Source organism: Rousettus aegyptiacus, unplaced genomic scaffold (genome assembly GCF_014176215.1).
Source record: "Rousettus aegyptiacus isolate mRouAeg1 unplaced genomic scaffold, mRouAeg1.p scaffold_m13_p_6, whole genome shotgun sequence".
Classification (NCBI taxonomy): Eukaryota; Metazoa; Chordata; class Mammalia; order Chiroptera; family Pteropodidae; genus Rousettus; species Rousettus aegyptiacus.
In genome coordinates this window covers 114096448-114124146 of record NW_023416309.1, presented here as the reverse complement: position 1 = coordinate 114124146, position 27699 = coordinate 114096448, and the positions used below count along the sequence as shown (strand labels likewise).

Sequence of the window (27699 nt, the reverse complement as noted above, 5' to 3'; positions counted from 1 at the left end):
GAGGCGCAAGCTCTGAGTGTATTTTTTAAAGTCGTAATTGTCTCTAGAAATACACCGAAATATTTACGGATGAAATTATATGATGTCTGGAATTTGCTTCAAATAAGCCAGGGCAGTGGGTGGGAGAGGGGAGTGGGCGGCGGCACAGAAGCAAGCAGCCTGGGAACACGCTGGGAACTGCCGAACACAGATGACGGGGACATGCAAAAATTTTCCACAATAAAAAGTTTAAAAGTTAACAAATGAATAAGCCGCAAAAACAAACAGGGAGCCAAACAAGCAGACGGCATTTTGCACCATCCCCGTGATGAACAGGAAGTCCTGGGGAGTCGTTTTCACACGGAACTTGACGGCAAAGTCGAAACCGGCTACTTCTGATCCCAAGCTATCCACAGGCCGCGTTTCCCAAAGTGTGGCCAGATGTTCCCGGACGTCCACATGGGGAAAAATCTCATGTGTTCTCAGCGCAGGTGAGCTATACGTACCAATAATCTGAACACACCTGGAAAACGAATGTTTCCTAAATGTAATGCAGATGCTCATCTGTCTCTGAAAATCTTCCCGAGTCTTAGACGCAAAAAGAAAGCTGTCACGGGGGTCAGTCGGCTTTCCCTGAACGAGGAAACTCGTCTCCGATCAGGAGTCTGACTTTTCGCTGTGGGTCGCGGGGCCGACGTCGCCCGGCTGACTTGATGACAGCTGAACGTGCGGCCGCCCCACAACTGGGTCACCTCTGTAGTTCACAAAGCACTCGGCTGCATCATCTCCCCTGAGAACTGGCAGCACTGCCCGAGGCTAGGCCCGGCCGAGGGCTGCACTCTGGGCTGCTTGGTGAGGGGCGGGCCTGCCTGGGAGGACGTGACCGACCGCGGGCCCACTGTCCCCCGCTCCAGGCCACCAGGCAGTCCCGGACCTGTGAGGACGTAAACGGTTTGGCGTGCAGACCGGGAAGGGCTGCAGCTCCTCCCAGCACTCACTGCCCGGGCACAGGGCCAGCATGGACCCTGCACGCCAGCCTCTGTGCGCGGGAGCGGTGGGACTGTCACCAGCCCCGGGAGGGAACCCTGCTCACTTTAGAAAGGCTGCGTGTAAATAAAGACCGCAAGACCTGAAATAATCTCACAAGTGTTTGAAAACACTCGAAGCAACACTTTCAGGTTAGGTCACGTCCGAAACCGGGCATGCCGCTTTCGAGCACCTCGGCGCTCTGCAGTCCCCCGGCCCCGCGGCAGGCCGGCCCCAGCGGGCAGAAGAGGCCACCACAGGGCAGTCCCGCCCCCGGGGCCCGGGGCCGGGGGTGGGGGGCCTCGGCTTCAGCGCCGCGTCAGTGCCCGCTGCTGGGCCCCCGTCTTGAACACGTGGACTCGCACACGCGGGCCGGCCCCAGCTACACACACGTGTGAGTGCACGAACACGATCGGCTGTGCGCGTAACATCCTACAACGTCTGCAACTTCCGTAAAGGTGACGCTCTCACACGCGGGGTCCGCGACCTGGAGGGTGGGGAAGCAGAGGGCGCTGCCGTCGGCTGGCCCTGGCGTCCGCTGCATCGACACCGCGTTTCCTGAGCTGGCGCTGGGGACCCGGGCGCGGGGCTGCGTGCGGGGCTGGAGCCGGCGGCACAGGCGGCGAAGCCGCAGGAAGTGCCCTGGCGCCAGGCGGCCACCTCCGAGAGGGCCACAGGCACACCCGGCAGCCGGCTGTGGTGGCCGCTGGGGTGGCGTGGATGGTAGGTGGCACAAACGTGCCACCCCGGCCGCCGGAACCCCCCGCCGGGGCAGACAGGACACCGCGGCTGCCCTCGCGGGGAGGGCGCCGAGCGGCGACGGCGGGCAGCGTGGCCTCGATGCACAGACCCGCCCTGCCCTTCTGCCGGGCAGCCCTGCACGCGCAAAGGTGGCACGTGTCCGCTGGCGGCACAGTCGTGGGCAGCCACCGCGCCGGCCCCAGAGGGCAACGAGGCCGGGCCTGGTCGCCACAGGCGCTGTCCATGGCGCCGTCTGGTGGTGGAAGGCCCTGGACAGACCCCACGGCCGGCTGCTGACGAGGGCACAGGACAGGGCCAGCGGCTCCGGCGGGGGCCGGCAGAGCTACGTGACGTTACCCCTTACGGCCTCCATTTGTGGGGCTCCCGCTGTAATGAACCTCAGCTGAGATTTAAAATCAATCACGTTTAGGGTCCCAGGTAGGACGGCCGAAGTGGGGAGTGCAGGCTCGTCCGGCTGGGGGGCTCACCGCTCACCCTCACGCGTCGGGTTCTGTGCAGGCCGGACAAGCCCCTCCTCAGGGCAGGACGGTGCTGGAGACAGGTGGACAGGTGGCCTCGTCCGTGGGAACAGTCCTGCCGCCCTCCCTGGACACCGTGCCCCGCGGAGTCCGAACGGTGAGGCGGTTCTGGGGAGCAGAGTTCTCGTCTCTGGGGCTGACGGTGGGGAAGCACGGCGCGACCCCGCGCGGGGACAGTGCGCTGGGCGGGGAGGCACGAGGGCCTCGGCGCCGCCGCCTGCAAGCGGCGGTGCTGACCGGGCCTCTCCCAGGCTGCCACGAGGAGGACGCGCGTTTGGGCCGGCGACCAGGCTCTGCACATGAGCCACCACCCAGTTCATCCCAGGGACGCCACAGCTCAGAAAGCAGCAGCTCTGACGGCTCCGGGGCTGAGCCCGCCTGGGGGTCTGAAGCCCTCTGTGAAACCCCGGCACCTCCCTCTCGGCACCGTCCTCAGAGGCCACACTGCCATCTCAGAGGACCACTGGGACTGGGCAAACCCCCACGACGAGGACAAACATGGTGACCCCCCCACTGCGCTCCCCGGGACAATGGCTGACTTCTCCGCCCCTCGGAGTGGAAGCGAGTGGCAGTCAGGGCAGCGGGGGACTGAGAAGGGAGCGGCCCCGACCCATGACGTTAAAACGATGGACATAAAAGATGCCGCATGAGGAAAAGGGGTGAAAGACTGGAGCAGACAATTCACAGAAAAGACACGGCGCGGGCCCCTCAAAGCACCGCAGCGTCCGCCTTCACTCAGTGAGAATAACACAGGCAGGACCACCCCGACAGGGCAGCACCCTGGCCGCCAGCCCGCACAGGTGGGCACACACGGAGGAGCGCCACCGGGCACTGAGTCATCAGGTGCTCCTGTGTGTAAAACGGCACGGACCCCCAGGTAAGAAATCCGACACGGACCCCCAGAACTGTGTGCGTTTTTTGACCCAGTGATACTGCTGCTATGAGTTTACCTTAAAAGTACACCCTTAACGAGACGAACACAGTGGAGAAACCTGGCAGACACCACCTTAACGACGTGACCAAGCATCACCACGACAGGACGAAAGGCCGGCCAGCGCCCCCGCCGGTGCTGGCGAGGGCGGCGAGGGCCCCTGCAGCACTCCACCACGGCACGGGCCCGGCCTAGTCCGAAGGGAAACGCCAGCAGGGGCGGCAGGGTGCGCAGTCCGGGTTGTGACGGGCCAGAGCCGGCGGGACGGCGAGTGGCAGCGGGAGGCCGTGCATGAGGCTGGGCTGAGCCCGGCCCCGTGGGGAGTCAGGACGCAAAGAACAGCTGGCGGAGTCTGATCACGGAACAGCTCAGAGCACAGCACTGAGTCAACGAGCCCCTCCGGAGTGTGCTGAACGTACCTGTTACATAAGAGAGTCTTTGCTCCCGAAAACGACACACTGAAGTATTTATGGGTGAAGGGACAAGATGTTTGCAAATTATTTTTGAATGGTTCCAAAAAAAGTCAAATGCTTGTATGCACGTGTGAGCACGGGTCCACATGACAGCAGAGTACCTGATCTCCATGCACTCCATGGGGCCTGCTGTCGGGGCCCCGGCCCCGCCCCACGAGCAGAGGGTACAGGGCAGGTGTGCAGCCCATTGCTTTCTGTACAACGACTACGGGCCGACTGTGGAACAAATGGCCCGCAAGCAGCACCCGCCCCCTCCAAGTGCCTGCACCCCAACCCGGTCCGGCTGTCTCTTTCAGTCACGGAAGCTTCTAGGACACCCGCACCTGCTGGGGCCGGTCACCCTGGTGGTTTTCGCTTCTCGGTGTTTCCCTGGCTGGCTGTCCCGTTTGTTGTCCCGTGGAAACGTTAACATCTACTTGCGTAACTCCATGTGCTGAAAGGTACTGGTGTTTTTACTGGGATTGCATGAAACGCACTCGTGAACTTGGTTGGGGAGACCAGCGCCTCTGTAAAGCCACGCCTTGCTCACCATGAACAGGGAGTCGGCTTCCATGGTGTTTGGGAGCGAGTACGTTCGAGTTTACCACACAGGTTTCACTCTTCGTTGTGGAGTTCATTTCCATGGCTGGGCTGCGATGCAGAAGCAGCCACAGGCACATCTAAATGCATGGCTGTAGCCGAGTCCCAATAAAACTTTATTTGCAAGAAAGACAACAGGCCCAGGGGCCATCGTTCGGTGTCCTTGCCTTTCTGAACATTCTGCTTGTTGGGTGCTGACAGGAAATGTTGGGTGACCTCGTTTCACTTACAGGACCCGAAATCTTCCCCTTTCGCTTCTCTTCCCCTGGTCGGTGACCCGATGCCACGTCTGTCACCTCAGTCTTCTGCAGACAATGGCCTGTGCTTTTAAGCCTCGCCCTGCAACCTGCGCTCTGCTCTCCCTGGCCACCTGTCTTGGTGTCCTCAGGCGGAGGCGGCCTTGGTCTTCCTGGCGGTGGTTTCAGACCAGCCTCGGGCCCTGTCACCAGCTCCCTCTCTGCTCCTGGCAGCGGTCCCCGGTGTGCCGCGGCAGACGCGCAGGGGCGGGAGCGGGGGCGGATAATAGAGAGAACGTGTTGAGGTCTGGGTCTGTCCTTACTCTCACGTTTAAGAGCATGCTGTCTTAGGCTGAGCGCATGGTTTTCATGTAGTTTAATCTCCCCCTTCTTGTTCTTCTGTATTGCTTTGGAGAAAATACTTCTGAGACAGGGATGTAAGATACCACCACTGTTGTCAGCCACCTAGAAGTTGCCATTCCTTGTTTTCTTTAAGCCTAGACACCAGTGAACAATACTGATGCCAAAGTGACATCAAGACGGTAACAATAATGACGACTCTTTATTTACATGTAGTCCGTCCTGTGCAGTAACCACGGCGTCTGTGGGAGGACAAAGGAGCAGGCATGTTTGCTAGTGTCTGTGTGTTGTTATTTTTCAAGGTGGCAAGGCAAGGATCACGTGCCACATTTCAGGGTTACAGTACTGTTTGGGGGTCACACCTTCTTCATCGCACTTCAGAAAGAGAGAAAAGTTAGGATAGTTTGTAAAGCATAGGATTTTCACTTAGAAATATAAAAGGCAAATATTAAAATGACAAGAAAGGAAGGAAGGAAGGAAGGAAGGAAGGAAGGAAGGAAGGAAGGAAGGAAGGAAGGAAGGAAGGAAGGAAGGGACGTATTTATCGCTAGGCACGGGAAACGCTTCCTTTCTCGCCACAGTGAGCAGCTCCCGGCACGTGAGCAAGCGGGAGGGAGAGTACTGCGCAGGTGCAGCCCTCACTCCCGAGACGCAGGGCACCGCGCAGGCGCAGCCCTCACTCCCGAGACGCAGGGCACTGCGCAGGCGCAGCCCTCACTCCCGAGACGCAGAGCACCGCGCAGGCGCAGCCCTCACTCCCGAGACGCAGAGCACCGCGCAGGCGCAGCCCTCACTCCCGAGACGCAGGGCACCGCGCAGGCGCAGCCCTCACTCCCGAGACGCAGGGCACTGCGCAGGCGCAGCCCTCACTCCCGAGACGCAGGGCACCGCGCAGGCGCAGCCCTCACTCCCGAGACGCACGTGCCAGGCCCACCGACGCCAGCTCTGTCTCAGGAGGCTGCGCCCAAGCCTGTCCTCTGTCATCTCCGGCTACCCCACCTGCCCCGAAGCTCCCGTTCAGAGAGGCTTGGGCACCCCGTGACCCGAGGGACGCCCGGACACCGGCTGCCTCTCAGGGAACGTAGAGCAGCTGGTTTCTCTCTTTTAACGCTGTTTCCCATCATTTTGGTCAAAGCTGGAGATGACTTTACCTCCACACTGACTCACTTCCCTCAGAAACGTTTGGGTTTAAGCAAATCCCAGGCACAGGTCACCTTGATGTAACAACCGCTTATCTACCTACCGGAACTCTCCGGGGTAATAAAGCAAAGACATTACAGGTTTGCACAGACCCTCCAAACTTCTTTGCCTCTCACCAGCACAAGGCTCCCTGACCTGTAAATTTCCAGAACAGCTTCAACTCTAGGTGAACTCAATACTATCCACCGACTGTGCACAGCCATTCATCACCGGAAACGTCTGCACTTGATATTAGGAGCTCGGCTACCTTTGCATTTCTTTCAGAACTGTCAGGCTGTGCCACTCACACTCTGTGATTTAGTGCAATTCGTGTTCTCAAAAATGCTTCATCATAACACCCAATTTTAAGATCAGGACCTGGGGCCGTTACACCCCTTGGCGAGACGAGCACAGAAATCACATCTGCAGCGATGAAAGGTCACGGCGAGGGAACGTCAGCACTGTGGTGACTCGGGCTCCTCGCGCCACGGAGAAAATGCTGGGGCTGTGGAACACGCGCAGGCAGGGATGCCTCCTTGGCGACAGTTAGGCCTGGTGAGAGCACACGCCGCGCCCGGGCGCCTGGAGGCGCGAACAAGGGAAGCAGCTCTCTGATGAGTGGTGGCCGCCAGGCCCTGCGCCAGAGCAGGGGGAGGGGGTGTGGCGGGGTGTTCGCAGCCACAAGTGGCTTGAGGGCCCAAGGCCCAGGGGAGGGGTCCAAGAAAGGTGTCCCTCCAAAAGAGTGGGCCAGCAGACGCCCACGCAGAGGAAGATCCAACCAAAAGCGAGAGCGCACCACCAGGGAGAGTCATGGCTATAAGCCCTGTAAGAAGCAGAGAGAGAGCCTGGTCTTGACATGGGTTTGCAAAGGCATTTTCCCTGGGAGGGACACAGAAACCTCAGGACAGGATTTTACCCTGTCTGGCTAAGTGCTTGACGGAAACACACCTAAACAATTTCTGGTGAAAAAAAATCATCTCAGGCTTCAAAGATTTCACACCGTTAAATATCAAGGGGAAAAAACTCCCTGCTAATATCTTAAAAGTACATTAGGACACAGACACCATGACAGAAAGCCAGCCAAAACAGTGGCTGAATCAGAAGATATACAGACTTCAGATATCAAAATAAGTGGCCGTAAGATAACTTTATTTAATGTCTTTTAAGAAAGAGAATTGAAAATATAAGACCAGGATCAGCAGATAAGAAAAATAACTACAGATTTGTAAAAAAAAAAAAAAAAAAAAAATTAATGTCCTAGGAGAACTTGAAATAAAAATGAAAAGGCTTCGTAACAGTTTGGATGTAGCTGAACAAAGGATGTTTGAACTGGAAGACAGAGCTGAAGAAATTAGAATATAACCACAGAGATGCAACCATAAAACGCATGAGAAAGGGGTTAATAGGAAAAGTTTGAAGAACATGGTGAGAAGGTGCAACATAGTTTTGATAAGATACAAACAGAATTGAGAATGGGGGTACAGCAATATTTGAACAGATAATGGCTGTGAAATTACCAGAACTTATGAAAGAGCCAATACCTGAATTTCTGAATCCCACTGAATCTCAAGCAGAATAAACAGAAATTTGCATTGTACACATATTAATAGACATGCAGAGCCCTGAGCAAAGAGAAGCTCTCGAAAGCAGATGGGAGGAAAGACAAACCGTCGTGAAGGAGAAGCATCTGGGTCAATGGCTGACTTCTCCAAAGTGATACTAGAAGCCAAAAGACGTAGAATTACAGCTTTGACGCGCTGAGAGAAAATAAATGTCACACAAGTCTATGCCAAGTAAAAATAAACCTTTTCTAGAGCAAGAGTAAGATAAACATATTGAGATGGCAGAAACTGAGAAAGCTTATCCCAAAAAGAGGTAAGAGACAAAGGAAGTCTAAAGGATGAGTTTCAGACAGGAAAATGGTTACAACGAAAGGTCCGAGATGCAAAGGAATCGGTCAATACCAGTGAAGAAGTAAACAACTACATGAAAGGGTAATAATATGACTCCGGCTCTGTCCCCTGAGGAGAAACATCTGACACAGACACAGGGGACAAGCCCTCGCTCCCCAACTGCAGTCCTGAACTACAGCTTCTCGTAAAAGGAGACAAAAACGCATGGGGAAATGGCTTCCTCTAGGTCCTCGGCAGGAAATGCACGAGGTGAGCCCAAACCATCCTGTCGTGCCAGATAGCAAGGAAGCCACACAGGGACCAGAGGGACAAGGACATGGCGAAAGGACCTGGGAGCCAACCAGAAGAGGCCCCGCTAACTAAAGAGGGGACAATCTGAGCTTCGATAGTAATCAGAATCGCCATGAATTAAAACCCGTCCAGTATGTTTAAATCCCTAAGCTCATAAAGACATAATAAAACGCGCCGTCCCGTCTTCCTGTCCTGTGCAGTCCGTCCCACGATGCCCCTCGGCCACATGACTTCCTTTGACCAGCAGGCCACTTGCAAGTGTGATGCAAAGAGAAGCGTGACGAGCACGGGCACACGGGCGCTTGTCCTCTGAGCACACTCCCTCCTCAATCCCCAAGCCACATGGGAAACATAAAGGTCAGCTCCCTGCCTAAAGATCCCCTGGGACCTGGAGAGGGCGACAGGCATGGCCAGCCCACAGCCAGCCCACAACGTGCCGGCCGCCTTGCTGATGCTGAAGCAGGGACACGTAACAAAGGTCACCGGAACTCATCACCCAGAGAAAAAACTGGGGTTACTCTCAGCATTTACGCGGAGCCAAATGATCGCATCAACGGAACTCTGCAGCACAGCATTCCACCCGTGGCCGCCTGCGGCCTCCTGGGGAAGAAGGCGGGTTGTCCGCGGTCCGTGCTCACCGCCTGGACGCGACCGTCCGCAGAGCGTCGCTGGGGTGGCCTGCGCGGTCCCCAGAGGCTGTCTGTCTTCCACGGACATTAGCAACGCTGGGCAGCTGACCGCGTTCACCATAAATCACATGGATAAACTATAAACCATGTGCATGTGAAGAGGAAATGGAAGAACAGTAAATCTAAAACTATTTTCTTGGTGAATTATATCATTTTTGAGATTTAAGTCACAAAATGAGTCTGAGAGCCACGAGTACACACGCAGCTGCGAAGCGACCAGGAAGAGGCTTGACAACGCCAACACCAAACACGCAAACCCCGCGACATAAATTTGAAAATTAATATAAAGATTAAAAAAGGCGCCCAGGGCGGAGGCAAGGAGTCGCCCTCCCTTCCGCAATGGCAGCAGGGCTTTAGCCTCAGCGCCCCGCACGGCCGTGCGCCGACCCGCGCCCTCGGGCAGCGCCGCGGGCTGTGCCCACCGGCGCCCGACGCGTGGGTGACGCGCCGCACTGACCAGAGGCCGGCACCGCGGCAGGAACTTCCGGCCGTGCCCGCCCGTGGGGCCGCTGACTGAAACGCCGCCGTGACGCACGGCTGTGCTGAGCTAACGCTTCACACGTGCGTTTTACGCACACTATGTCCTTCGGTGTCTGCGGCAACCCGTGGGGAGACGCCGTCGTTCCCCTCATTTCCTGATGTGCAATACGAGGTACAGTGAGGAAGAGCCCCACGCAGGATCCTGCTGCCAGTGGGTGCGGCCCGCCCACACCCCAGTGCCCGGATGAAGGCAGAGGGTCCCGCTCTGGGGAAACCGGCCGCCAGGCCGCGGTTGGAGAAAGCCCAACCCCCACACACCTCATCCAGGAGCATGCTGCTAGCCTCCGGGAAAGACGCCCTCTCAGCAATGCCAGGGGAGAGATGGAGCCCAGAGTCAGGTGACCTCCCCAAGTCTGCAACAGAACACAGGTGGCCTACAGTGGGGACCTACGTCGGAAACAGTGAAAGTCGCCCCGTCCCCCGGCCCCCCAGCATGGCCCCAGTTCCCACGTTCCTGGAACCAGCGAGTCTCCTGCATCTTGCCGCGTGGTGCCTGCCCTCCCACAGCCACGAGACTGGCCCGAACTCAGAGCACAGCTGGTCACTGCGAGCGCCCCATGCGCCTGTCCCCATCCATTCCCACACGCTCAGTGCACACCAGTCACGCCTGAGACGCTCTGCAGCAGGACTGACTTGAGACTGGCAAATACTCCCAAGCAGGAGCATTCTCCTGGCATGGTGGCAGGTTTCAGCTAAGCATCATGGGAACGGCACTTGTGCCAGACTGCAAGTTTTCTCCAGTAACGGCTCTATCCTTCTCCCGAAAAACAGAACCCCTACTTTTTATGTTGGCCCAGGGTCACCCAGACAATATTACCAGGGTCCCCGTGAAAGTGCTAAGTGGAACGTTTAAGAAACATCCTTAAAGAGAGGGACCTTCCCCCGTCCTCCTGCGGGTGAAGTGCACACACAACAGCTGGAGCTCCGGCAGTCATACTGAGCGATGCAGTGACCACGAGACCAGAATGCTTGCTGGAAGTTGGGCTCTGATGTTACAGAGCATGCAGCGGCCCTGAGGACAACTTCTGGATAATCTTCTGTGAGTGAGCTCCAATTTCATTTACACTGCTGGCATTTCTTCCCCTGTAATTCGCAGCCAAACCCGACCCTAACCGAGGGAGATGGTAATGCAGCCACAGGACTAGCTTGAAATGGTCCTAGCCTGTTTCTAACAAGACACTTTGCTGCTTCTCAGCGACAAGAGGCCACGCCTGCAAGCCACGCAGCCGCGAGGGGACAGCGAGGAGGGCGCCCTCAGGGCCACCACTCTTCCCCTCCAGTGTCCGAGCCTGAGCCGACCACCTGGGCCAGGAAATGTCTGCTGAAATCGCATTCTGTGCTTCAGAGATCAGCCCATCGACTGTATTTTTAAGAGAAGCGATGGGTTCAACGTGCAATGGAAGTAGTGACTGGAACGTAGCCAGGGGAGTCCGCTGCTTCCGCAGCTGCTGCGACAGCCAGCCGCAGCTGGGTGACTGACAGTGACAACAGCTGCCTCCGCCACAAGTCCCGCGGTCCCGTCTTGTGCACGAGCACGCCATGCACAGTGTAATTCCCTCCCCTGCTGTTTGCACCTATGTCGCAAGGGAGAAGGTAATTCCACAGCCAAAGGGAATGACTAATGACAAAAAGACAACTAATACGCCGGAAAAGACAACGAAGACCGCAGATGGAGCGCCTGGGAAAGGGCGCTCACTGCTCGGGCGCCAGGCGTGCGTCACCAAACCTCGGAACTGCGCAAAGCCGCTCCTCTTATCGTCCCTTTAAGGGCTTTTAAAAAAATCCCTTTGTAATTCTAGCAAGCCCCTTCCCCACCCCATTTCCCAAATGCCTTCTCTAGAGGGACCCTAACCTGTCTGCAGTCACTACAAACACCGCCGCCTCGCCGCAGCGTTCCACTCAGCGCTGCTGACACCGGGGGCAGACGACACATCACGCGCCAGGAGGAGAAGGAAGGAGCCAACAATGCGAGAGGACGCTGATTCAGCCCGGACGCCTTGGCGGGCACACCCCCTCACACCCACTCACACTCACACCCACTCACACTCACACACAGTCACACGCGCACACACTCACACACAGTCACACGCACACACACTCACACTCAAACACAGTCACACCCAGTCACACACACGCCCACACACACTCACACACAGTCACACACGCACACACACTCACAGGCACACACACTGACACACGCACACACACCCAGTCACACGCACACACACGCTCAAGCACAGTCACACTCAAACAGTCACACACCCGCTCACACTCACACATGCACACAGTCACACACACAGTCGCACACACCCACACGCACACACACTCACACACACTCACACACACCCCTACACACACCCACAAATACAAACACACACACTCACGCACTCACACATTCATCCCATAGATGGGATTATCAACAGACTCTAGGAGCCTCCTACTGTGCCAAGGGCACACAGGGACTCCGGGGACAGGAGGGAGGAAGGCCCTTGCCATAGCCAGCGGCTCGCGTGGCACACAGAGCCAAGACGGAGCAGACTGGAGAGAACTCGGGCCCCTGTCCCCACCTCCTCCTGGTCTGCCCCGTGCCAGGCACGGCGCGGGGACTCCCGCCTGCCCCCCACTAGACTCCACGCTCCGCGGTGGCAGGAACCATGCGGGGTTTTGCCCAGAGTCTCAGCACAGTGCAACCCCAACGAACACAGGATAGACACTTGAGTCACGGCGGACGCGCAGCACATCAGGATCACCGGCCGCTGCCCGCAGGGCGTGGCGCTGCTGCCGGGAGGGGGCGCCTGGGCTTCCCGTCCCCGGCGCTGAGCCGCGCGCCACGCGGCGCTGCGCCGCGCCAGGCAGAGCCGGTTTCCACGCGCTCGCCGTCCCGCACAGGTCCGATCTGATCCAGGACCGACCCGCCTACACGCGCCACGCTGACCCTCCGCTCTCCAACTCATCTCGCAGGCCCCGGGACCTCGTGCTGGGCCGCCTCTGCCCTCCCCCTCAGGGGCCTCCGGCAGGCCACGGAGAAAGCAGGCACCCAGACCTTCTCGAACCCACACCAAGGGGAGGGGCGAGTAAGAAAAATAATCTGTTTTCACAAGCCAAATTCAGAGAAAGGTAATTTTTTAAGGTAATACCAAATGGCAATATTTCATATTGAAAGAGAGAAAACACAGCTCTCTGGAGGGAACCGCTGCAAACACAGAGCACGTCCCCCCCCCCTCCCACGAGCCCCTCGGGGATGGAACGGCGCTATGGCAGACTCAGGATTCACGGAGACGGGCAGACTGCAAAGATGATACACGGTCGCGAGGGCTGTGAGACAAGCAACACCTCTTCCACGTTTCCCGCAAAGACTCCCCCGCGGTTTTTAATATCTTCTACCGCTTTTAAGGAATAAATTTCTCAAGGAGGAACAAGAAGGCGGCCAGGATGCCTCGGTCATCATCGGGGCGGCCTCGGCTCTCCTGGGAGGCTGGACCCTGGTGTGCAGCAGCCCGGGTGCTCCCCGGGGCCGGAGAGGGTCTGGGGGGACGGGCAGCGGTCTGAGCCCACGCCCCTGTCAACGTCGGCCTGTGTTTCAGAAACGTCCTTTCAAATATTTTAATGGCCCAGGAAAGAGAGGGTTGGAAAGGGGAAGAAACAGGTAAAAATACAAAAGGACAGAAGGAAAAATGATCCAGGCAGTCTCCACAGTTCAGGAAAAAAAAAAAACAATTTTTGTTCCTTCTGGGGAGTAATAGAGATTAAAACTACATCAATATTCTGGACCTAACATTTAAAGAGCATATTTCCGCTTCTAAGGAAAACTCCTGGTTCTTCTGAAGTAAATGAACACTATAAATTTATCCCGGGCACCTGGGAGTCGGCAGCCGACATCATTGCAAATGCTCTGTCTTGTCGTCACGGTTCCCGCGAGGCGTGGCCCCTCGCCTTGCCTCTCGTTAGCCAGCCTTCCCTCCCCGCCCCGGCGAGGCCAGGGACGCTGAGCGCTGGCCACGCAGGGCGTCTCCGGAGACCAGCGGGGAGGGGACGGAACGGGAGGGGCAGGAGGGGCAGCAGCCTGGCCGGGCCGCCCCAGCCCCTGAAGCGGCGCTGCTCATCACCAGGAGAGAAGGGGGCCGAGCCTCCCGCCGCCTCATCAGAGGGCAGAGCGCGCAGGGCCCAGGGCGGGCGGCGGCCGCCACCGCGGGGGTGAAGGTGCACGTGCCCTGCGGCCAGCAGGTCCTGGCCCGGGACAGCCTGAAGCGGTCCTAAGTTTTGTACCAGAAGATGTGCCCAGCGGCCCCCCCAACGATTAGTTGTGCCAGCAAAAACCAAAAAGAGCCAAATTTCCATTCTCCCGATTTTACAGTGGAAACAGGAAAAGCCAGATGGGCCCAGCCAGGGAGGGCGCAAGGTTGAAACCAGGCCAGCCGACCATGGCCTGCAGACGGTCCTGGGCGCACACGCGCGCGCACACACTCGTGCGCATGCGGCCCCACTCTGGGACAGCCCCGTCAGGACAGGGCTTGCTCTGCCAGACGAGGGGCTGTCGCCAGGGAGGGGCTCAGAAGGCCTTCAAAGCCACGAGTCACCTTCTCCTTACACCCAGTCGTGGATAACAGCAATTGACCTGGTTACTTTCTGAGCTGCGTATAATTCACGAGCTTCTGCAATAAACACGGCGGCCCGACTCACTCCCCACTGCCAAGGCACGTGGACAATAACGCTGGGTCCGCCACGAGAATTCGTTCAAGACAACAGCGTCTCCTGGCTCGTTTCTGTTCCCGTCTCCAGAATGCGTGGAGGGAACTGCAAATAGGATTTCTCCGCACGCTGCCGGGCTCTGCGAACGGCAGCAGGTGACTTTCTGTCTCCTGGTCGATGTGGAGCTGTGCACAGAATGCCACAGGAAACGCGCGACGGCCCCGCGACTGCGACCCCACCCCTGGGTGTTCACCCCGGGGGCCGAAAACGTGTGCCCACACAAGGACGGCCACATGCACGCTCACGGCAGCGTCGCGGACGGCCCCAGACAGGAAACAACAAGGGAGGTTCTAAACGTTAAGATTTTAAAAAGACATGAAATACAAAAAACATTGGAACTGGAATGGACCTTTGTGTCCGCCGCACACCCGCGTCTGACTGGGAACCCCGCAGCCCCGACGTGCAGGCACCAGGCCCGAGCCGAGACCACACGACAGCGGCGCAGCCTCCGGCTCTGAACCACCGAACGAGAGGCCGGGGCTGGGGGCCGAGGCGCCGAGGCCTGGCGCTGCCGACACGCAGCCCCCAAGCGCTCGCAGGCCCCACCGGGAGACGCAGGGCTCACGGCAGCGCTAGCACCGCGGACCGGAAAGGCTCCCGCCCCTCGTGGAGACGCCCGCGCATCTCGGCAAAGAGCAGAGCAGACGCGCCCCGCAGTCCCGGCCGCGCACACGCCCGCTCGCCCTGAGCCGACCTGTGAATTCGGCATCGTCCCCTCCGCGTCCCCACGTGGCCTGGCGGAGGGCGGGCGTTCGGGGGGTTTGCCGGGAGCCCCGACTCGGCCCCGCCGCCGGGACCCAAACAGAGGAGACCCTCGGCCTCTGAGACGCTGGACCACACGCGCCCTGTCTGCCTCCTGCTGTGGCTCAGAATGCCTCGGCCAAGGCGACCGCACCCAGTCCCCAGCTCCAATTGAGCCCAACCTCTACCCTCGCCAGCCCGGCTCTGGGGCCCGGGGCTGGCGTGCGGGCACGGGAAGGGGAGACGGGTCAGGCAGCGAGGGCTGAAGAGCGGCAGGCGGACGGGCCAGCAGGAGAGCGGCGGGGCGGGACGATGAGACCGCCCGCAGAGGCGAGGCCGGCGGGCAGGGCAGGCGGCCCAGGCGGGGCTGGGGTCTGCACAGGTCCCGTCTGTTTCCAGGGCTTTTAAGCAGAGGAGGAACAGGACCAAAGCGCCGCTGGAGGAAGCTGGGTCTGCAGCTGGGGGCGGGGTGGGGAGAACACCGACCGCAGCCGCCGCCGCCGAGAGGGCCAGGAGCCGGCTGGCCACGGTGCGGGCCGGGGCAGCGGGGGCTGAGGCGCTAGCCGGGAACCGGATTTGGGGCAACGGCCGGTGACCTGAATCTCCCTGCGCCTGCTACAGGTGTGGCGACTCCGAGCCGGTCATCGCCCAGGACACACCTGCCTGCCCGGGCTGCCCGTGGGGAAGGGGGGTCAGGACACAGACTGCGGGCGGTGGCCGGGGCGTGCAGAGGCTTCTGGGAGACCGCGAGGGCTCTGCATTCCTGACCCCTCCATGGAGCGCCACTCTGCGCCCAACCTGCTCCTCAAACGTGTGGCTACAATTTACATGAAACGGAGGCTGCGTTTTCGGAGACCGTAAGAAGTCAAAGGCTGTAAGATGCAACGTCGCTTTATGCGCCGCGAAGGAGGAAAGGCTGCCACTGACCCTCACACGACACCTTCCGCAAGCGGACTCAGTATCGGACGCTCCGAGAATCCGCGCCTGTGCGCGCCCAGGTGCCCCTGACACACCGCCCACGGCGTGCAGAGCCACGGAGGCCACGTCCCCCTCGGCATCATGCTGCGAGCCGTGAGCGGGGTGCTGTGACAGCCCCGGGGTTCTTCCAGGCCACGGGCCCTGATCCTGCCACTGCCATTCCACAGTCAGGACTGGAATTCCCTCCGCCAGTGGCCCTCAGGGCTGCTCAGCTGAGACCTGACCGCCGTCTGGCCACGGAGTTGGCGCACACGCCGTCTGGCCACGGAGTTGGCGCACACGCCGTCTGGCCACGGAGTTGGCGCACACGCAGGCGGCAACCACTGCGTCGACGCCCGTCGGCACGGTCACGCACATCCCAACATCAGAAGTGCTCGTGCGAAAGGAACGGCCACCTCAGAACTGACAGCTGGACGTTCAGGACGACAGATACCAGGGCGGAAATTGCCACCAGAGGCCGGGACCCAATAACGAATCGAATGGAAATTACGGGATAAAAAATATATATAAAGAAACGAAAACTTCTGTACGTTGGCTAAATAACAGATTGGACACCAAGACAAAGGAGGGTTTGCGAGCCATGAGACAGGTCACCGGAAAACATCCGGCGAGCACAGAAAGAGAAAAACCATTACGCAGAGTGCGAGACGCACGTGGGACACGGCGGGGGAGCCCGCCGCATTCTCACCGGGGCTGCGGGAGAGCAGGGGCGGCGGTGGGGCCTGAAGGCCACTAACGGGCGCCACGGGACAAGGGCCGTCGGGAAGTACGCCACATCTGCACTGCCTCGGCGAAGGGACAGAAACCAAGAAAACGCTTTCCGGTCAGCCGGACACGCGATCTTAAGACTCGGCCAACTTTTTAACGCAAAGGATTGAAGCCTCACAATTTTAAGCTCCTATAAACCGAAAAAAAATCTTAAAGAAAAAAAAATTGCTACAGAATTCTACACCCAGCAAAAATGTCCTTCAGAAATGAACTAGCGATTCCATTTAAACCTTTTCAGAAATAAAGAACAGGTGAGACAAAAGTAAAACAAATTGTAGGACGGTAGATTTGAACCCAGAAATGTCAGCAGTTTCGTTAAATAAAAACTGAATTAAAAGACAAGGAACTGCTCTGAGCAGCAGGTGAGCCCGCCCGGAGCCACGCCCGGGCCCTGTGGCACGTCCACCCTCCCTACCCACCTCACCCCTCCCCACCCTCCCTATCCCGCATGCCCACCCACCCCGGCCGCATCTCCAGGCAAGGCGGGGGGCCAGCCTCGGGGCCCCATCAGCACACAAGTATTTGAACCATAAGAGCATCCTGGGGGTCTGGGCACTCTGTCCCTCTGGTCAGCAAAACCAGAGACTTCCTTGGCTGTGAGCCAAGGAACAGAAAGGTCAGGTCCCGCGATCCGCAAGTGGACTCCCTCCCCTCCCAGGCGACGCCCTCGCTGTGGCCCCACGTCCTTCGCAAAGCCGGGCCCTGCTTCCCGCAGCCCGGCCCCGCCACCAACGCAGTCTCCGGTGCGGCGCGAGCCCGCCGGCCCGAGGCCCGCCCTCGCCGGGGTCGGCAGGCCAGCTGGAGCCCAAGGTCCCCGTCAACGCCCCCTCTGCTCCCTCAACTTTGAAAGTAAAGAATTCACATCAGCTAAACACACAGAAACATATTCAAATTAAAATAAGCAATAGCAGAGCTATGCAAATAAGGGAACTTGGAATTTTCAAAATGACAAAAACACTCTGAGAAACCGTGAGCCCCATTTCCTAAATCCCACGCGCCCCAGAGATGTGAGACCCCCACGCCGCCCAAAGCCCTCACCTCACGAAGGCAGGCTGACTTCGGTCACGAGCGCAACTTTCTTGTCTTATTAAATCCACGAGAACAAACTCCCCTCAGAACCACAGCATTTTAAAGCTGAAATGAGTTTTGGAGATTTATCTAAAGTCACAGGGTTAATTCATTTGTGGGGATTAAGCGGTCTCCTGACTCCCAGGAAAATGCTGACACAAGCCGTTCCGAGTCGCCACTAGGCACGCTGCCGAAAGGCCGGTTTCTGTAAGACAAAGAAATTTCTCGAGGGCCACTGTGGCGGCACGGGTCGCCCCTCCCGTCCTAAGCGGCCGACTGCTCTCCCGAGGGCTGTCTCCCGCTTTCGCCACCGACGACCCTGGGGAGGGGTGGGGATCGGTTCGGAGTGTCTGCGGAGACGGCCACCTCCCGAGAGGAGGGCTGTGAGGTGAAGCCCACCCCGGCCTCCTGCTCTCCTCACCCGAGGCGCAGGGCCCACTGCCTACGGGTGCGTCTCACAGCAACGGCCCTGCACGCGGATGCCGACGGCAACGTCACAGGCAAAACCACCACCCGCTCCAGCTGGAGGCCAGACCCGGACCCGGAGTCGCTGAACGGGGCCGCCTGCGGGGGCCACGCGGCCCGAGCACGCCGCCCGGCGACCCGGAGTCGCTGAACGGGGCCGCCTGCGGGGGCCACGCGGCCCGAGCATGCCGCCCGGCGCCGGGCCACCGTGACGGGGCCGTGCCGCTCCGCTGCGAGGTGACGGGTCACTCTGTCCTCTGGGCAGAGAGCCCTTCGCGGCGGGGCTGTCACGTCCATCTCGCCGTCACGCGGACCTGGTAGGGTGCTGTGCGTGGCCGCCGTGCGGTTTCTCGAGACGCTCGCCTTTCGTTCCCTTGAAGGCTGTGATCAGTGCGCCCCTCTTCCCTCTAGTACGACAGCCTAATCTTGCCACTCGTCTCTCTCGGGTTAAAATGCCACGGGTTCTAGTGCTGCGGCGGGGAGGCAAAGCGAAGGGGACAGAGCCGCCCCAGCCGGGCCGGCCTGCTCTGGCCGGCCCCCCGCCCTCCCCGCACTGACCCTCACGTCAACTCGCTGTTCTCACAGAGCCGGGAGCCAGCCGTCCCTGACAGACTTCAGTGGCTCCCACCACGGCTTCCAGTCCGCTGGAGGGCGGCAGCCTGCCAGGAAGGCGTCCCCTGGGGGCTCACGCCAACCTGCAGGGGGCCCCGAACGGCCTGGCTGGTCACGTCACAGGCGCAGGAACCAGAGAGAGAGGAGGGACGTGGCGGATTTCACCGGCCGAAGGCCCAAGTCCCAGGCGGCCCCTCGTGCCTCGCAGGCCCATTTCCACGCCCGGGCGGCACGTGGGGAATGGGGACTTAAATCGGATGCCCGTCACCGAAGTAATAAGTAGCCACGACGTTTGCATGCAAGGCGCACGCTTTTTAGGGTTAGAAGTCAAAGTCGTCTGCTGCAGATGCCCCGAACCCGCCGTGACAGACGCGTTGTGCGTTTCTGGGATGCTCTGTGCGTCTGCGCGTCTGCGGGACGAGGATTAACAGACGCGGCACGGGGCAGACGCCAGAGGACAGCTGAGGCGGCCGCGGCTCGCTCCCCGACCGCGCGCCAGGCTTCCCGGGCGCCGCGCCCGCCCCGGCCGGCCGCACGCTGTCAGGGCCTCCGGGCGCACTCGGGGTGCCGACGCCGCACACGAGACCGGGAGGGCCAGATGCGCTTGATCTTCGCGCTGACAGCGCTCGGTCCCCGTCTGCACGCGGTCACACACACAACGCTCTGGTCACAGGACGCGAGGACGAGAGGCGCTCTCCTTGGGAGGCTCGTCAGGGACGGAGTTAGGCCCTGATCCTCAAGTGGGCCAGCTCAGGAGGCGGGCAGGCTGGGGGTGCGGGCTTCGGGCAGGCAGCTGGACGCAGGGGAGGGGCTGCCCGCAGGCCGCGGGGGCCGTCCCGCCGTGCCGCTCGGCCTCGTTCTCCCCACTGACCCCCGCCTGCCTCCGCAAAGCCTGGAGGACAAACCAGCGGCCCCGAAGCCGCATCTCTAGGAAGCAGCAGGGCCCGAGTTCAGCCACCCCGCCCTTTCTGAGGTCCCCAGGCCCAGACCTCGCTCCCCCGCCCCCCGTGAGGCCCCCTGCCGGTGGGGGGCACCCCGGCTCTGCCGGCACGAGCTCTGACACACGGGGAGCAGTGAGTCAGTCACCTGACAACGCGACCCTTCTGAGCTGTGACCAGCGGTCGGAAATCCATGCTGGCCAAAGCGCCGCTCAAAACGGGGTGACTTAAACCCCCGAGGGCGCTCTCACGAGCCCACCCCACCACCCCAGAGAGCAAGAGCCATGCAGAGGCCGGTTCGCAGCACCGCCAGCCCCGAGGGCCCGGCGAGCGGCCACGCGGCAGGCCCGCCGTCCTCAGGCGGTGGCCACACGCTTCCCGCCCCCTCCTCTTCCAACAGGCTCGTTGTGATCTTAAAGGAAAGGCCGGGTCTCCGAGCCGCCGAGCGACGCCCCCGCACTCCCGTGAGACGCAGCGGGGCGGGCTGCGTGGGAGCTGGTTTTCAGGGTCTGGGCTCCACGACCCGGAGGCCGCGTCCGACGGCCCGGCCCGGGAGTCGGGGCGAGACAGAGGTGCAGGGCAGGCATGCGCCAGGGCCCGCCCCGAGTACAGCGGACGGACATGGACGGGGTGAGGACCAAGTGAGGGCGTGATTAAGGCCGAAGCGAAACGGCACACGAAACTGAGTCCCGGGGAAAATCTCAACGCTCTGGCACAAAGCAGGTGCGGAAAGCTGTCCACACATAGCGCTGGCCCCCGAGGACCGGAGAGGACACCGCCCCACAGAGGTGGTGACGCCAGGCACAGGCTCCGCGTGGCTCCGCGTGGCTCCGAGTGACGCAAACCCGAGCCCGCCCGCGGCAGCTCTGCCTCCGGCTATGAGTCCTCATTTGCAGTTTGTCACAAAGACACAAACGAGGCGGATGAAGCCCGACCCTAGTGCCTCCCGGAAAGGGAACTGGGGACAAGAGGAGGGGAGCCGGGGACACCGGGCACGGACGAGGTGGCGGCCCTCGGAGGCCACGCCCCTCTCCTCCCGGGCCACTTCCCCCCAGAGCTGAGGTTGGCACCGAGGCCCTGAAGTGCCACCCCAAGCGGAGGTCACAGAAGGGCCCGGGCTGGCCCATCCCACAGCCCTCCTCAGCACCCCCGGGGGACAGCGCCGCCCCGGCGAAGCTGGCGTCTTCCCGGACCACCCGCCTCTGACTCCGCCAGTCCCAGGAACAGGCACGGCCTGCCCCTCCGGCCTCTGCTGCAGCCCGTGCGAAACACCCGACTAGGCGGGCGGGCGCTCTCGGCACTAGCGCCTGCTGCTCTGCCCACACCCGCCCCAAAGGGGCAGGCGCCCCTGCGTGCAGGTCGCGAGCCCCGTGACAGCCTCAGGAAGGAGCCCCGGAGACCAGTGCTGCCCCACAGCCCCACGCAGCACCCTGGCCTGACAGCGCCTGGTCCCCAGCGCCCTTGGCCCAACGGCCAATCCCAGACGCTCGGCCACTCGTCAAACAGGCCGCTCGGTCTGTCATAGCGGGGGACAGGTCACGCCATCAGCCCCGTTTTGGGGAGAAGGCCATCAAGCTACTGCACGTAAGCCTTCAGGTTCCAAACAGCTCCGTGCCTGACCCCAAAGCAGCCTGAGAGCGAGGGCACACGAGGGGCGGGGCTCGGTCCCTGGCCTCCACGGCCCCTCCTCCCGGGGCCCCCCACAGGGGGCACGCCCATCCGTTTCTGCGCACTCACACTCACACCTCGAAGGCGTGCACACAACCCTCCCTCGATCCCAAAGGCAGAGGCGGCACTTAAATCAAACGCCGCGGTCCCTGTGCCCTGGCTGAGGGGCCGGACACACGTCCCTCCCAGAAAGACACGGCTCGGCAAGGCCCGCCTCCGCCCTGACCGCCCACCCACCGCGGCCGACGCGGGAGGCTCGATGGACGGAAGGCAGGACGTAGGTCACGCGCGGCGGCTGCGTGCAGGTCCCCAGGGACTGGCCGCATGGACAGAACCGCGAGCGTCGCCGCGCCCCGTGACCCCGGCTGCTGCCCTGGACATGTCACCCGGTTGCTCGCAGGCGGGGGGGGGGGGGCACCCCTGCATCAAGGCCCACCGCGACGGAGCACGGAGGGCGCCCCGTGTCCCCTCGCACGGACGCGCGCTGGGCAGACGGGCCCAGCGGCAGCGGCGTCAGGCTCCTGGCCACGGCCAGCTTCACTGTCCCCCGCCCACGGCGGTGAGCGAGTCCCCACACGAACCGGCTTCCACGCCGCCCCGCGGCACGGCACTCCGACCCGAGGAAGGCGCCGTGGCCTTGGCCTCGTTGGGGGACGAGCAGACCCGAAGCCACACGGTGCACTGAGCCGCCAGACCCCGCGCGGCAGGGAAAGGCTGCGAAAGGCGGGTCCCGGCTGCACCCGCTCCGCCCCGCAGCGACCTCCGACCTCCTCCCGCCTCCGGTCAAAGCTGCTGGTGGGATGAGCGAGTCTGAGTCTGTGTGACTGCGGGGCGCCCGGCCTGACAGCAGCTGGCGCTCCTCCCCCCCATCCCCCGCGCAGCGCACACTTAGCACCTACAAGGTACCGAGGCAACGTCTTAAATTTAACCGAAGAAAGACTTCACCCGCGGCACACTAACAAACTACTTAGAAAAGGGCTCCACCGGCCTGGGTCCCAAGGTCCAGCAGCCTCAGAAAAAAAATCGTCCTGGTCCCCCGAAATTCCTTCCTCCTCCCGAATCACCTGCTAAAACGTTCGGTTTCGACCAGTGAAAGCCAGAAAAGAAAGGAGGAAAGCCGCGTGCTCGCGGCGCGGGCAGGGGTTCGGCGGCTGACTTTCCGCACTTCCGGCTGGGATGGGGCCAGCGCGACCCGCTAGCCCATCCCCGCCCTTGGCAGGCCTGTGGGGGTTTCCGAGGGTTCCGCAAACAGTACAAAAACGACCCGACTTCCAGCTGCCCAACCCTTGTAAATCATACAATCAAGGACACAGGGAAGGAGACAACCAGAAGTGTGGGCAGTGGCCACGTAGCCCTAGGGACTTACTGACGTCCCACTGCATTACGGGACAGCTGGTCACCCTCCCTCTGTCACTGTAGAAGACTCGAGGGCCCCACAGAGCGCAACACGCTGCCGTGCGCTTATTAGCTCGGCCATGTTTCGAGGGACCCTGACTCACGCGTAGGCACCAGGCACCTGGCCCACGAGCGCCAGCGCTCGTCCTCGGCCCACGTTGGCGCCAAGGCCACGAGGCAGCCTGAGGTCTGCCGCACGCCGAGAGGCAGGCCGTGGGATGCCGGGCCGCTGTCCCCGCCCACAGAGACGTGTCCCCAGGGCACGGGCTCTCTGTCACCTCTCGGCGCGCAGGGCACAGACGCAGGCCCTCAGCAGGCCAGTCAGGTGTCCCGCCACACCCGTCACCGTGGCTCCTTCTGGAACAGGTGTCTCACCAACAGTTCGTAGCAGCAGCATTTTAAACGTTTTTATCGTACTTAATGGCCGCGGCGGTCTTGGCCTTCATCGTGGTTCTGCTTCCGGAACGCAGCGAAGACCGCGGCCCACCGGCACCGGCCCCTTCCTTCCCCCTGGGCTGCGGCCGAGGCCGCGCTCCAGCCCGCTGCCCACGCAGCAAGGGGCAGGCGCGCCTCTTCCCCGGCGCCCTGCAGACGGGACACGCTCTCCCGCCAGCTGCCGCGCCGTCAGGTCACTCGTGAAGTCCTGCCGACTCCGACGACTTTCCTCAGGCTCACGACGGGCTCCCCGGGGGCAGCGCCCTCACAGGCTGCTGGGCAGCAGGGCTTAGCCCTCCCGTGTCACGGGAAGGCCACCTCTCGGTCCTGTGTGTGATTCTGCACACAGGACACGTGCCCACGTGTAACCCGCCTCTCGTGGTAATGCATCTCCCGGGGCCCTGCAACGCATGCTCTCAGACGGAAATTTAGGTTAAAAATAATAACAGAGCCTGCTTAACAAGATCCATTTACTGCCGGCTAGCGTGAACAGCTGACGCCAGGCTAAACTAATAATAAAGCCAGCAGTGAATCAACTCAGCACTCCGAAAAACTGTAAGTCATACCAAACGGAGCAAACATGCGCCATCCCGAATTAGTAACGTCTTCCGAAAGGTGTGCCCTGCACAGCGATGCTTGGAAGGAAGGAAGCCGTCAGGGCGGCGAGCCCCCGCGAGGAGCGGAGCCGGAAGGCACGAGGCCCGGCTGCATCGCCTTGCCCCAGATGTGTGAAAGGCAAGCCCGGGGGACGGGCAGACGCAGCTCCGCCAGGGAGGCGTCCTTCTAAATCCAGGCAGCGCTGCTCTCCCCTTCTGGATGCCAAAGACGGCATGCCGTCTGAGGCCACCTGTGCGCGCTGTCACAGGTGGACCGAAAGGTCTGCATGAGCTGCCCACTCGCCCCGAAGTGCCCGTCCGGCCTGGCTGAGATCCTGGGGTCTCCTGACGAGCACTTTCCACTGACGAATCAGATATCTCGGCCCTTTTTGAAGAAATGCACCACCGAACACACCACCCCGTCCTCATCCAAGCGCCCAGAGCACTGCACCCGGAGAAGCAGGCTCTGAGTTCTGCCACAAACCACCGATAAGCACCAGCGTGATGAAAGGAAAAGTCCTCTAGGCATCGATTGAATCCCCGCTGAGACACTGCCTCTGGGGAATAAGAGCCCATTATCATCGACCTGACGAGTCAGAAGCTGTCAAGCACAGAGACCCCTGGGACAGAGGCGTTCCCCAAAGGGGCCACCCCAACAGCTGGCGGAGAGGACCTCGGGGCGCCCTTCTGGGCAGGAAGCAGCTCGGTCAGGCTATCCCCTCCTCTTGGAACGTAAATAATGCATGGAGGCGGCCTGAGTTCCAGATCGTGCTGGTAAATGGCTCGTGAACGGAGCCCAAGCCGGCACGCATCCGCTCAGGCCTCCAAGCTGCCCACTGCCCCAAGGCGCAGACTCGCTGGGGCAGGAGGGGGGGGACACCAGCCCACCAGCCTTCCTCATCGGACCCCTCGCGTCACTCCAGAACCCACCCATCACACAAAGCCGAACAGAAAGGCACCCGCAGAAACACCCCAAATCCTAAGTTTCTATTAAAATTACTAAATCCTCAAACCAGCTAATGAGAAAGGCTAAAGGAAATATGTCTTTGGATGGTTTACAAACAACTTGGGATCTTAAAGGCAATTTGGTGCCATTATCATACTCCGTGCCACGTTTCTTTCATTAAAAAAAAGAAAACCTGAAAGACGTGAGCCACAAAAGACACAGTAATTGGTAGCCGGCTCCTGTACAGAGCGCTACCTCCGGTTCAAAGACAAAGCGCATAATTGGTGTCATCTTTTGAATGCTGAGCGCTTTGTTTCTCAACAGCTCTCACTAGTTGTTGAGTTGCAAGGAAGTTACTGAAAATACATTTCCTGTGTAAAATGAAAAGCTTGACTTAAGAGTAATATGAAAACTACTCTTTCTTTTCTAAAGATTGGCGGGGGGAGTGGGGGGACGTGGGCGAAATAAATGACACACCACCCGATGCAGGGCTCACGCCACACGTGGGCGTCACGCTCGGGGGCTGGAAGGGGGGCGTGGCACGAGGGGTGTGTAGGGGGTCGTCCATCGTGGAGTCCCAGGCCATGGGGATCGGAAATGCTCCTCGCCTGGATTCAAAGACTGTCTGACAGCAAGGAGCCGGAGTCCCCTGCAAGAAACCCAGAGGACAGCGGACAGGAGGCTTACCCGCGGCTGCCAGTTCTCGTACTGCTTCTGCAAGTTCGCTCCGATGGTTTCCAGAGCCTTCTGCGGGCCCATCGACAGAGGATCTGAGGGAGCAACGGAAGGAGAGATCTTTAAGGCAGCGTTCCCTCCTCTGCTGACCCTGCCCGAGTTTCCTCTTACACGGCTCACTTCAGGTCACCTCCGGCTCAGGCCACACGACAGGGCTGAGGTTTACCCGTCCCCGGCTGAGGGGCTGCGGGCGCGCGCGTGGGCGAGACGGCGCGGCCCTCCGCCATGCCCCAGAACAGAGCTGGACTCAGCGGGCCCGCGGCCGGCCTCCCCATCGCGGCCCGGCACCCGCGGCCCTCCGCACGCTGCCGGGTGGCTCCGGGGCTCCTGCCCGGGCTCCGCACCCGGCTGTGCCTGTCCGACAGAGGCGCCGGGCCGAGCGGCCTGCAGGGCGGATCCGCTCCCCACGGCCCCACGCGGCTCTCGTGTGCGCAGGAGACACAGGGACAGAGGAGACGCGTTTCAGCCGGTGCATCTTCGCCCAGCTTCACGCGCACACGCGCACGCTGCTGGGTTGCCCGCCCGGTTCGAGGGCGGCTCCTAGAGCGACCCGCAAACCCCGCCCCCGTCCCGGGAGCGCTGCACCCAAGAGGGCTTTGCTTAAGTGGCTGCGTCTTGGCATTTACTGTACTGAAAATGAAGATGAGCAGTTTGAAAAACATTTCTTTATTCGTTGAAAAGAAATAACAAAGCCATTATATTTAAACACACATGTTTATTATGGAAAAAAAGGCTATTCACCCCAAAACTAATTGGCAGCAGTGCTTTACGTTTTGCAATTTCTTTAACATCTGGTCCTGTGTGACAGCTGAACTTCCACATCTGCTTCTGCACTCACCCGTCACACTCTGTGCTTTCAGGTGACATAACGGGGAAAGTCCCGCCCCCCCCCCCCACACACACGTTGTTGGCATGTTAAACAGCCTCTGGAGCCAAGCGTGGCCGTCGGCCTCGCTACCGCACCAACACTCGGCGACCGCCGAAGGTGCCTTGCGACGTGGAGTCTGAAGCCACAGCGATGAACGTGAACTCCGCCACGGCAAAACCCCCTGGGCCACCTTCCACTTCGACTGGGCCTGTCACGCACAGGTGACGCTGCGCCACGTCACTGCGCACGCAGAAAACACCTGCGCGCTGAGCTTCTGCGTCCCGTTCTCTAAAGTCTCAACTTCCATCGCCGGCGGCAAACACTGCCAGCCGTTCTCCTTACGGCGACGGCCCGCTTCCTGCCCCCTCCAGGAGACGCCTGCCAAGCACCCGGGGCCGCCTGCGGGTCCTTCAGGTGGAAGTGGCCTTCGTCCCTGCTCGGGCACCAGCAGCTTCACCGTCACTTCTGCACCGGCAACGCGGGGAAAGGCCGGTGACATCTGACTAGAACTGGCAACACGCACCCCTCGTCCCGAGAGGGAGTAGCACAGACATCTCGTGTTTGAAACGTGTCTGTGGCCAAGGCACCGACCGGCACACCCCCCGCCGCCCCCAGCCCCGGCTGGCGCACAGGGTCCCCACGCACACAGGGACCCCACGCGCACAGGGACCCGACGCGCACACAGGCCTGCGGGAGGCGCCAGATGCTGGTCTCTCCAGGGCTGACATACTTAACATCTGCTTTGTAAAACAAAAGAGGAAACTGAGGCTCGGAACGGCGAGGCGACCTACTGAAGAGGCGCTGGTGTGGGTGAAGCTGGGGTCGTGGTGTCTGGCGGGAGAGCACGAAGCGCCACTCCGCCTTCGCCCCCGAGCGCCCCGACCCCGGCAGGGTCCTCCTCCGGCCCCTCTGGAGCCACGACACGCCCCAGGCCCCTGTCATGGAGCCGGGGCTCCTGGCCTCAGCAGTGCCGCCCCCCATAGGCTTCACCCCATCTCCCCTTCGCCCTCCGGGCCCCCGGCTCCCACTAGATGGCACGGCCTGTGACGACCCCCCGGGAACGCCTCGTCCCGTCCCACGGCCCTCCCAGGCTTGCCCACCCGGCGGGGGCTCTGTCACAGGCGGCCCACACACGCCGGGGGTCCTGGCCGGCACCTCTCCCTCTGGTCGCCGCCCGCCGGCTCAGTAGATGACCCCCGCAGCGCCCGGGCCGACCCCGCAGGCCGTGCAGCACCGTGCCCCACACGAGACGGACCCCAGC

General features: G+C 60.9%; 1 protein-coding gene across 4 annotated transcripts in view; it reads right to left on the bottom strand.

Annotated features, from left to right (window-relative positions):
- RPTOR (regulatory associated protein of MTOR complex 1) overlaps positions 1-27699 on the bottom strand; it is a 159282-nt gene that overhangs the window by 95964 nt on the left and 35619 nt on the right. For all 4 annotated transcript variants that reach the window (XM_016143312.2, XM_036222311.1, XM_016143313.2 and 1 more), the window contains exon 3: positions 25523-25605. In XM_016143312.2, the coding sequence (XP_015998798.2) occupies positions 25523-25605 (83 nt within the window). The remainder of the gene's footprint in view (positions 1-25522; positions 25606-27699) is intronic.